We start from the raw sequence: 12,323 nt of genomic DNA, 5'->3' as shown, positions 1-12,323 counted from the left end.
TAAATGCCCTCCTAGGAGTTCAGTTGGTGGACTTTGTGATTAGTTGCATGTTCGGTTTTTTAAAAAGAAACTGCCCAAGTGTTTTCCAGAGCGGTTGTAACATTTTACATCCCCACCAGCAATGTATGTGTGGTCCACTTTCTCTGCATCCCCATTAGCATATGACGTTGTATTTTTTATTTTACCCATTATAGGTGTATAACGATATCTCATTGTGGTTTTAATTTGCATTTCTCTAGGCTGGTGATGTTGAGTATCTTTTCATGTACTTATACGCCACCTGTATATCCTCTTCAGTGAAATGTCTCATGTCTTATGCCCATTTTCTAATGGGATTATTTGGTTTTTTTACTGTTGAGTTTTGAGAATTATTTATATAGTCTAGATATTGTCATTTCATTCTCTTAACAGGGTCTTTCACAGAGCAAATATTTTTAATTTTGACAGAATCCAATTTATCAAATTTTCCATTTATGGATCTTGATTTTGGTGTCAAGTCTAAGAACTTCTTGCTTAATCCTAGATCCCAAAGATTTTTTTCCTAAAAGTTTTATAATTTTAGGTTTTACATGTTAAGTCCGTGATTCATTTTTAGTTAATTTACATATAAAGTATAAAAGTTGGGTCAAGGTCCGTTTCCTTGTCTATGTGTGTCCAGCTTCTCCATCACCATTTGGTGAAAAAACTATCATTTCTCCACTGAATTGCTTTTGCACCTTTGTAAAAAGTCAGTTGTGCATATTTCTGTGGGTCTATTTCTGGGTTCTCTATTTCATCCTATTGATCTGTGTGTCCCTCCAATACCACACAGTCTCAACTACAGTAATCAATATACAGTAATCATATATATATATACACACACATATTCAGTATACACACACACACATACGCTATATTTATAATGTCTTGAATTCGAGTAAACTAACTCTTCCTACTTTATTCTCTTATCAAAATTGTCTTACCTTCTGGTTTGCCTTTCCATGTACATTTTAGAATAATCTTGTCTATACCTACAAAAAAAAAAATCTTGCTGGGATTTTGACAGAAATTGCATTAAACCTGTATATCAATCTAGGGAGAATTGACATACTATATTGAGTGTTCCAATCCATGAACACACAGCATGTTTCTCCATTTATTTAGACGTTCTTCAATTTATTTCATCAGCATTTGCAGTTTTCAGCATACAAGTCCTATCTATACATGTTTTGTTAGATTACACCTGTTTCTTTTTCAAGTGATTGTAAACGGTATTGTATTTTAATTTCAGCATCCACATGGTCATTGCTTATGATAAAACTACAGTTGACTTTTGTACGTAAATCTAGTATTCAGTGACCTCAGTAGACTCACTTATTAGTTCTAGGAGTTTTTAAATACATTCCTTGGGAATTTCTACGTAGACAATCATGTCATCTACAAATAGGGATTGTTTTACTTCTTCCTTTTCAATCTGTATGCCTTTTATTTCCTTTTCTTGCTTTATTACACTGGCTAAAACTTTCAGCACTGTGCTGAATAAGAGTTGTGAAAGTAGACATCCTTGATTTGTTCCCGATCCTAGGTGGAAAGCAACTAGTTTCTCACCATTAAGTATTACGTTAGCTGTAGGTTTTTTTGTTGATGTGCTTTATTAAATCGAGGAATTTCCCCTCTGTTCCTATTTTCTGAGTTTTTATCATGAATGTGTGTAGGATGATGAGGTATTTTTCTTCTTTAGCCTGATAATGTGGTAGTTAGATTGATTTTCAAATACTGAGCCAGGTTGGCATTCCTAAAAGAAACTCCATTTGGTCATGGTGTATAATTTTTTGTATGTTGCTGAATTCTATTTGCTAATATTTTGTTAAGGATTTTTGCATATATATTCATGAGGGATATTGGTCTGTTGTTTTTTCTTTTTTTGTATTGTCTTCGTCTGGTTTTTTATCAGGGTAATACTAGCTTCATAAAATGAATGGGGAAGCATTCTCTTCTATTTTCTGGATAATATTGTGTAATTGGCATTAATTCTTCCTTGGTAGAATCTTCAGTGAAAACCATCTGGGGACTGGAGATTTCTTTTCAGGGATCTTAAAATTATTTCCATCTCCTTAATAGCTATAAGGCTATTCAAATAATTGATTTCACGTTGGGTGAGTGCTGGTAATTTGTGTTTTTCAACAAATTGGTCAATTTCATCTAAGTTGTCAAACTTATGTGTGTAAAGTTATCTGTAGTATTCCCTCCTTATCCTTTTGATGTCTATAGTGGCTGTATTGATATCCCATTTTATTCCCCATATTGGTAATTTGTGTCTTGTCTTTTTCTGTCAGTCTTGGTAGAGGTTTGTTGATATTACTGATCTTTCCAAAGAACCTGTTCTTTGTTTCATTGATTTTCTGTTGGTTTTGTTTCAATTGTACTGATTTCTGCTCCAACTTTATTTCCTTCCTTCTGCTGGCTTTAGGTTTTTCTAAGTGTTTGAAGTGGAAGCTTTAAAGTATTGATTTGAGATTTTTTTTTCCTCTGTTTGCATTTAGTGCTATAAATTTCCCTTTCAGCACTGCTTTAACTGAATCGCACAGATGTTGATGCTTTCATCTCATTCAGTTCAGTGTATTTTAAAAAAATTTCCCTTGAGACTTCCTCTTTAACCCATGGTTTAGAAATATACTGTTTAGTTTCTAAGTGCTTGGAGATTTTCCTGTTATCTATTACTGATTTCTAGTTGATTCCACTGTGGTTGGAGAACATTTTATATGATTTCAATTCTTTTAAATTTGTTAAGTTTTGAGTCTATCTATCTTGGTATATGTTCTGTTTGCACTTGAAAAGCATAGTATTTTGCTGTTGTTGGATGACTTGTTCTATAAGTGTCAGGTAGATCATATTGGTTGATGGGGCTGTTGAGTTCTTCTATATTATTGATGATTTTATGTTTAACTATTCTATCAACTGTTTAAAAAGCTGTGTTGAAGTCCCCAACTATGGTTGTGGATATATTTCTCCATTCAATTCTATCATTTTTTGCTTCCCATATTTTGCTCTGTTGCTTGGTGTATACACACTTAGGATTAACTCTGTCTGGATGAATTAACTCTTTATCATTACATACTGTCCCTCTCTATCTCTGGCATTTTTCTTTGCTCTTAAATCTACTTTATCTGATATTAACATAGCCAGTCCTGATTTTCTTTGATTGTTTACCTAATATATATTTTCCTATGAACTTTTTTCTTTCAGATTGCCTATTGTTATATTTGAAGTTTCTTGTAGACAGTATATAGTTGGGTCATGTTTCTTAATACAGTCTACCAATATCTGTCTTTTAATTAGTATATTTAAACCATTTACATTTAATGTAATCATTAATATGTTGGATAATAAGTCTGACATTTTTAAAAACATTTTCTTTTTGTTCTGTTATTTTGCTTGTTTTTTTCTCCCCCCTGCCTCATTGTGAGTTACCTGAAAATGTTTTAGAATTCCATTTTGATTTATCTATAGTATTTCTGAGTTTATCTCTTTGGTTAGCTTTTTCATAGTTTTAAATATTTACTCTGTATACATTTAGAATCACCTTAGGCAGTGTTGCAATTTTTGCTTCAACTAGCAAACATAATTTAGAAAACTCAAGATGAGATTTATGTATTAACACATATTTTTGCTTACCATATATATGTATTGTTTTGCTTACCGTATTTTTAATTTCTTCTTGATATTACCTTTCTTCTTTTATCATTTCCTTTCTGTTTAGAGAAACTCCTTTAACCATTCTTTTAGGGTAGGTCTGCTGGTGACAAATTCCCTGAACCCATCCTGTCCATCTGTCTGGCCGAAAAGGACTACGTCAAAATAAAGAAGTGGATGCCATCCCCAAAGTAGGGCCAGAACTAAAAGAATTGTTCTTTTAGAACAGAAAGGGCTGAGGGTAAAGGGCACTACAATTTATCACAGTGAGAAGACAGGGTGAGAAGGGTTTGAAGAGGAGTTGGGACTTTTCAGGTTGCCATTTGTGGGAGCTGTGATAAGGCAGGAGACGGAATAAAGCACAAAGAATCAAGGGTCAAAAGCAGAGGGCAGAGAGAGATGAAGAATACATAAAACTGCCCTTACACCTGAAGAGTTTCACAAAGGAATGTTTTTTGTGTTTTGTTTTTTTTCCCCTCAACAGAATGCCAATCGACAACCCTCTTCAAGTTCAGCTTAAAATACTGTAAATTTTAGGTCAGGCGAGAACGAGTCTCTCGGCCTGATAAATGTCTCTGGAACTCACATCAGCAAGACCGGAAAGAAAATACTGGTTTGGTCGTGCGTTTTTTTTTTTACAAGCCATTGCCAAAGAATCACCTTACCTGACCACCCCCTGCCCCACATTGACCCTTCATTTCATAAAGGAGGCAGCTAGGGGGGAATAGCTTTCTTTATCCTTAGATGGGCAATGATAGGGTTGGTCTCCAATTTCCAATTTCTGTCTCTCCTTTAAGCATCTTGGTTCTCATAATTCCCTAGTACCTACCTCTTCAACCACCATCATTCCACTCTCTCCTTTTAGAAATGAGGAAAGAATGGGGACTGTTCTCCCATGGTCATATTTGAAATGTTGTAGTTCCCGTTTCAATGGTCACAAAGCAATGAAGGAAAATGTCCTCAAGTCTGAGAACTCACTACGTGATTAGAAATTCTTTCTAGATCTAAAACATCCACAGGGGCTTCCCTGGTGGCGCAGTGGTTGAGAATCTGCCTGCCAATGCAGGGGACACGGGTTCGAGCCCTGGTCTGGGAAGATCCCACATGCCGCGGAGCAACTGGGCCCGTGAGCCACAGTTACTGAGCCTGCGCGTCTGGAGCCTGTGCTCCGCAACAAGAGAGGCCGCGATGGTGAGAGGCCCGCGCACCGCGATGAAGAGTGGTCCCCACTTGCCACAACTAGAGAAAGCCCTCGCACAGAAACGAAGACCCAACACAGTCATAAATAAATAAATAAATAAAAGACCGTGAATTTCAAAAAAAAAAAAAAAAAATTTCAAAAAAAAAAAAAAATCTTAAAACATCCACAGGCTTTAAGAAAAAGAATGAGCACATAATGATTTAATTGGCTTTCTCTTTTAATCAAAAACATACTTTGTTACAGAGTTCTCAGGAAAGGTTCAACTATTTTTTAGCCACAGACTTCAACCAGGCAAAAGTATACAGAAAGCCACAAAGGAACTACCAGAGCCTTAGCTGACCAGTTTTCCCAAAAGCAGAAGCTAAATGTGGCTCTTCTCTGAGTTTTGGCATAGCTGCATTCCTCTGACTTCAGAGGAGGAGACAGAGTTGGGAAATACTATCACCAAATCTGTTCCCAACCCCCAGTCACCTCCTCCAAATGGTTCTGCAGCTCACCAGGTTTCCATCATCCAGGAGCTTTCACACTTTTCCCTTAAATCACATGTCCAAGGCATTGGCCAGAACCCATACTTGGAAGAAGTTTGCTGACTCCATGTTTGGCTTTTCAACCAATCCAAGCCCATGGGTCCTTCTATCAAATGACAAGCAGCCACAGCAATAGCAGCTGGTTTCATTCCTTCCTTTCCAGCTACCACAGAGCTGGCCTCTACCAGGACTCCCCAATCCCCTACCCTTGACCCCACCCCCAAGGAAGGTTCTCAAGGTCCTTGAAAAAGACAAGTCCATTAATTATACTCATCCAAGGATAGGCTGGAAGAGAACTCTGAAAGGAATGCTCCAGCCAAAAGTCTTCTAATCAAAATGGACCTAAAAAGAGCCAAAAATAAAGTGAAAAATCATCCACTGGTATTGACTTCTTGAGTCATATAAACCATTTTAATTGACACAGTTCAAGGGAATTTCCCTGTTTTGAGAACAGAAGAGTTAAGAAACCAAAGACCCAAAGCAATGACCTCTAATAACCATTAGGCATTTACAATAAGTTTTCAATCCATTTTAGTTTAAAAAAAAAAATTACCAGCCCACAGTACTTAAGAGGATGGTGTCACACACATACCAACCCAAAAGGTAGAATATCATGACTCCAAAAAAAGCCTTAATACACCTTGAATAGAGATGATGGGAAAATAAAATGAAGGCTTTTCTCCATTTTTTCTTTTTTTTTAAGTATTTATTGCAGCCCCCAAGGCGGTGCTAGGCCTTTGGTTGAATTTAAGTTTTAAGGACATATTATGTAACTTCTTGTCCACAGAACAGTAATAAAATATCAAGCCTAGTCTCATTTGAATAATGTGGAAATAAGTAAAAAGCCCCCTCAGACAGCAGACCAAAGGTAAGGAAGAAATCAAAAACTGCTGCAAGGTAGGCAAGGTCACTTAAACTTCAGAGCTGGAAGAACTCATCTAGTCCAACTCCCTCATTTTACAGATGAGGCAACTGAGGCCCAAAGAAGGTAAATGACTTGCCCAAGGTCATACATCAAATTAGTGGCAGAGCACAAACTAGAGAGTGCAACTGTCTGGCCCCAGCCCAGAGCCACTACTAGTTTCAGGTTGAACAAGAACACTAGTTCTGAGACCTATTGAGAAAGCATCTGAAATAAACTGAAAATTATCCACACCAACAGAGAGAAATGATTGTCTTCACTGGAGTTTTCTCCTTAGTTCTTCCTATTAAAAAAAAAAAAATGATGATGATGAAAGGAAAAGAAAAAAAGTTCATTCACTCATTCAAGTCTGATGTTAAAATCCCTGAAAACATCAGCAATCACTTTAGCTACTCCTTGGGGCAGGATATCAGACCCTCAATTCTCATAAAGGCACCTAAAGGTCAAAAATATCTGTAGAGGAGGAAGGCCAGAAGATAGGACTCAAAAAGGGGACACCAAAACAAAACAAAAATGACCCCCTCATTTTCCAAGGTTTTTGTTTTTTTGCTTTTTTTGCTGGTGTCCTCTAGGCAATGGTATTGCCTCTGGCTATTGATGCTAACTTAGTAACCAACACTTGTAACCCCAGTTTTTGTTTGAGCAGCATTCAAGTGGAAGCAACAAAACCTTTCAAAGGGGAAAATTATGAATATGACTCATTTCTCTCTATCTCAACTACCTGAAACTCAGCACGAATCAGGAAGCACACTAAGCAGTCAAACTGATATCAAATGCCAAAGCACCGAAGTTCTTTTCAATACTTTACAGGACACTTCCTCGGCTCCTGTCCCAGTTTGCCCTGGTGTTTTAAAGAAAGTTCTAATAAGTATGGTTATCTGGCTTCCTTGCCCAGTCGGGAAAATGAATCAGAAAGGGAAGAAGGAACTAAGGGGAGGTATACTAGTAACACACAGGAAGTGGTTGCCGTCATTAAAGGGGCGGGGGGAGTATAACAAAACCAAACATTCCAAACCATAGGAGTCTGCGACCATTTAGTGCAGGTAAAACAGTCCCGCATGTCTTAGCAGCCTCTGAAGTCTACAAGACAGGAGGCACAAAAGAAACACTGTACCTAGTATGTTCTCTAATATACATATAACTCCACCCAAAAAAATGGCCAAAGTAAAAAAAGTTTTACTGCTTAAATAAGGCAAGTTTGGATTATGCAGAAAATTCCATTCCACAGCGATACCAGATAAATAAGATAAACAACCTAGCAACACTGGGACAAGTGCTTACAGACAAGGCTGGGCCTGAGGGTGCTATGAATAAGGCCACTAACTTTTTACATCCTTCCTGATATATCTTCGGAGAAAAGAAATTATCTCGTTGTGAGGAAAAAATAGAAAGGTTGCACACAAGATTCTCATATCCCATCTTCAATAATCTTGCAAAGGAGGACTTAGGTGATTATTTACAGACAGCTATCCGCAACAATGGGTTCTGCCTTTAGGAAGGAAAAAAAAAAAAAAAGCATTTCTTCTATCTGCTAGTCTTAGCCAAACCCCATCCACAAAAGAGTTGTTAACTGACTTAACAGGTAATTGCTTTCATACACTCATTTACCCCAGTAACCTAAAATTCACCATTTTCCCATTTCCCAATCTGCTATTATTAAATGCCAGTAAAATGACTCAATGATGGAGGGAGCAACCTATAGAAATTATCAACAAAAAGGATTCTGCCTTACTGAGAATAAAACTTCTTCTTCCAAAAGGCTCTCAAAGAGGTTCTGAACTAAACTGATTTTGCATAATAGCTAGTAACTACTAACTAGTTACCACCAAACCAGGAATCGAAATACTTCACCATATATTCTTTAACCTCCACATATACTTAAGGAGCACCATGGAACATGTAAAATTTCCCTTCTTCAGATGGGCATGGTCAAAAAGACAACTGCAATAAACTTTTAAAATAAGATATTTATCATCTGGAAGACAGGACATTTTATTTTGCCTTCAATGTTCTATTACAAATACCCCCTCCTCTCTACACTACACCCTTCCACACGAAAGTGGATTTTTAACTTTGAAATACAACACAGCTCATATGTGTTCAGTTTATTAGGGTATTCTGAGTATGGTTATCCCTAAGCCAGGTCATTCAACCTGTAAACCTACAATGCTTACAGGAGGAATGGGACAGGCAACCTATTTGCCTGTTAGGTCAATACAAACGAGCCATGCTTCTAGAAAAGCAAGGTTATATGGCAGTGATTTATCATCATTATCTTTGTATACCAGGGATAGTATACTATAAAAAATGATAGACTATATCCCACAAAAGAATCTACTCCCTGGAAAATAAAGGCAACACCATTTTGGATTTAAGGATTTCCCTTTGAAAATGCACTGAAAGGCACTAGACAAAAGTGGAATGGGCCTCATACTGGATTGATTATGTAAAGGTACAAACCTGGTTCATCTCTCTCTCAGCTTCCACTGAAATTCAATATTCTGAGAGTCTCTGAGATATGAACTAGCTAGAGAAAACCCACCCAGAACCATATACTCAGAGCAATCAGATTCCAAGAACTGTGGACACTATTCTACTCTTAAAATAGCCATAAAATCTTAAACACTGCGATTCTTTTAGTCTTACTCATCAAAGATGACTACCACTAAGAAACGTAAATACTGTTCAACAACTAAGCCCTCAGAAATAACTGATTATAATATACTAGATGTTTTCTCAAAAGCATGTGACTGAACCTAGGCACAAGTATAAAGCAATTAATAACTAGAAGTACTTCTATGTACTTGTCGTATTTTTATGGCTCTTTGCAAAAAGAAACCAAAGTGGGTGGCTTGCCCTGAAAGACAGACTACTTAGCAAATATCTTCCACAATACTTTCCCTAGATGATTACACATGTAAACCTTCTTTAAAGTAGAATAGGAGGCAATGGATTATATCATAGCATGCTTATGGTTCTAATCAAATAACCTCGATTTTTAAAATCTGTTATTCTAAAACTCTCTCCTCTTGCTCCTATTCTTCATTCACAATAAAATAGACCTAAGTCAAAAATTTCTAGAGAATGAAGATACCTTTTAAAAAATCTGCCAATAAAACGTAAAATCACCAAACTTTACAGATTAAGATTAGGTCTTTAACAGAAGTATCTGTAAGTACTCCAGAGTATAAATGAGTTGGTAGAAATGTTATTTTAAAAAACAAAATACAAGTAGCTTGGATCAAGATATGTTTAAATCACAGCAATAAGCAAACTCAGTGGTTTCTAGGATGGTCTTAATAAGAAGAGCTAAGCAAAGAAGTAGATTTGTTGATTTAAGTTGATATAAGGATGACTATCATGCATTAAGTGTTTCTCATGTCTCAAACTTGTAACACACCTGAAATAATCTTATTACACTTAGAAAGGCCCTCCATGAAGAAAGCAAAAACATCTGAAAGATAATCCTTGATTTATTTCACACTATTTATCCTGTAGACAACCTATTTATCTTATAGACAATCAGGCCTAGTTTTGCTACAGTAAAATAAAAGTTAAAAAAAATAACCAACCCTACACTTGATACATAATGTCCATAGGGAAGTCCTGGTAGAGTGGGAGAAAAAAACCAAAGCTGCCCAATAGTACTGGCTGTTGCCTGTCATTTAGTAGAAGGTGTCTCGCCACTAAGGTTGGACTCAAAAGTGCAAAAGAAAAAAAACTTAAAAATCAAACCTAGAATTCAACTTTGCATGTTGAGATTCAGTTTTATTTATGCTACTAGCTAAGTAAAAAGCATACATATTGTATCTGTGGTACAGTCAATACATTTGCAACTTTTCTACTTAAATTCTCTATACAAAGTCACTGCCAATTGATATGATCATTGATGGCAAAGGGCTTAGAATAACCAAAAGGTATAAAAAAGTTTGCAGTCTTGCCCCAAGATACAAAAACTGAATTTTAAACAATGTCATAACATACATGATTTAAACAGTATACGAAAAAAAAAGTCACACATCAAATCAAGTACAAAAATATCCAAACTACCTATTATGAACGGTAATGTTTCCATTATTCTGCACAGTATTTAACACAGAATTTAGCAGTTTCCAAAATATTCATTATTTAGTTTAAGCACTGCCACCTTTGCAGAACGGTAAGATATTAGATGGAGTGACACTGCTTTTAGTGTTTTTAAAAATACAAAAACTTTCCCTATGTTAATGAAGGAAAGAAATTCCTCCTCTAGGCTTCTTAGTAACCAACCCTGTGCCTAGAAATATAGAATACATCTACTGTTTAACAGGGCTAAAGTAGATTTCGTGATAAATAGTTATCCAACAAAGATAACAAATGTAATTTTAAATGATATCCTTTGGTAATTTTAAGGAATTCTCAATATACAGAGATTAGTGTTTTGCCTTGGCAAAAGAAAAACTGAAGTCACAAGACAATCTGAATTGAAATCATCTTCACTAGTTTAACTTGAAAAAAACATTTTGCATAAAAGGTTATAATACATTACTATCTTCTTTTTTAAACACAGAGTAAAGCTGCTCTTGGTAAAATTAACTCACCCACACGGCACAATATTTTGGAGTAAAGTGTGCTCAACGATAACAACTCACACACAAGATAACATATAGGTGAATTAACTTTGAGAACTTCTCTGCCTTTAAAATCAGCAATATTGAATTTATTCTGTAGAATAACACACATATTAATGTTCTGCATATAAAAGGCTCTAAAACATTTTCAAGGGCTAAATTTTCCAGCATTGGAATGATTCCTTCATACATAACTGGTGAAGATTTAATAAGAATGTGTTTTTCCTGATCTTCAAGCTCTGAGCCATGCCTGAAAAGTTCTAAATAGGAAAAAAAAATTGTTTTAATCCAGTTTCTGTCTGCTAGGAGCAAGGCAGCAAACACATTTTTCAACCCCTTATGAAAAGATAAAGCAGAACAAAAGTGAAATATATCTTCAGATTATAAACAGGATTGCATTTTATAGTCCACCATCCTGATAATGTTAAGGGCCCCAACATTAAGTTAAAAGACCTCAGTCTAAAGGCTGTGGGTCGGCAATAGGCATGGTGTGAAGTACTTCATCTAGGAGCTGGAGGGCCCGGTGTAAGTGAATCTCAATCCAGCAAGGTGTTTCCTTGATGCTCTGTCTTGGGTAATCAGGCCCCCAGCCTTTCACAAAACTCATCCTGAGTATGCATAAACGACGAAGGTCATCAACACCGATTCCAGCAGCAGCTGACAAACCTAACAGAAAAGATTTGGATGACGTCAGAGGGACAGCTGATCTCTTCCCATCCTCCCTAAATCTTACATTAATAAGGTGACCAGCTTTCTTTACTTCATTCTCCCCAGCATATAACTTCTCTGTCAAGGTGCCAAAAAGTAAGTGTAGATCTATACTTTATCAACAGGGACTGAAAACTTTTGGTTAAGACCATCTACATTCCACATGGGTCTTTCCAGCTACCATCAATTATGAATTACCACAATCCACCAACACCCCACCTGTTTTTCTCTTTAGAAGTAGAGGTGAAGGAATAAAAAACAACTTGTTTTTAAGAGGTAGTGCATGCCTACAGGTTGGTTCTAAGAACCTTACTGTCTGTCTAAACAGTCTAGTTCAGAGTTAGACATGACTAATAATGAGACAGTTAACAGTCCTGGTTCCACTAAGACTTCTTGGATGACCCAGATGATGTCTGTCTCTCAGTTTCACAATGTAACAGAGATAATATGTAATTAATCAACAGGGGGCAGTAGATGAGAATGAAAAATTTAATAATAGTTCTGGATTCTTTAGTAAAAGTATGTTTGTAACATCAAAACTAGCAAATTAATGGTTTAGATGCCCAAATCTTTTAAAAAATAAAATTTTCTAAATGAGTATGCCTTATCTACCTCTAAATTGTAAACTCCTGAACATAAGTCACAACGTAGACTCTGCATCTAATTTTCCAGTCAGAACATAC

The 12,323-nt window shown here is 36.2% G+C and overlaps 1 protein-coding gene across 1 annotated transcript in view; it reads right to left on the bottom strand.

The window, feature by feature from the left end:
- Nucleotides 1–5,072: 5,072 nt before the first annotated feature.
- SMAD4 (SMAD family member 4) overlaps nt 5,073–12,323 on the bottom strand; it is a 57,140-nt gene continuing 49,889 nt past the window's right edge. The window contains exon 12 of the mRNA XM_068563100.1: nt 5,073–11,598. Coding sequence (XP_068419201.1) covers nt 11,387–11,598 — 212 coding nt within the window. The 3' untranslated portion in view covers nt 5,073–11,386. The remainder of the gene's footprint in view (nt 11,599–12,323) is intronic.

This window comes from Eschrichtius robustus, chromosome 14, assembly GCF_028021215.1.
Source record: "Eschrichtius robustus isolate mEscRob2 chromosome 14, mEscRob2.pri, whole genome shotgun sequence".
Lineage (NCBI taxonomy): Eukaryota > Metazoa > Chordata > Mammalia > Artiodactyla > Eschrichtiidae > Eschrichtius > Eschrichtius robustus.
Note: the sequence above shows the minus strand (reverse complement) of the source record. Positions and strands in the feature narration are given on the sequence as shown.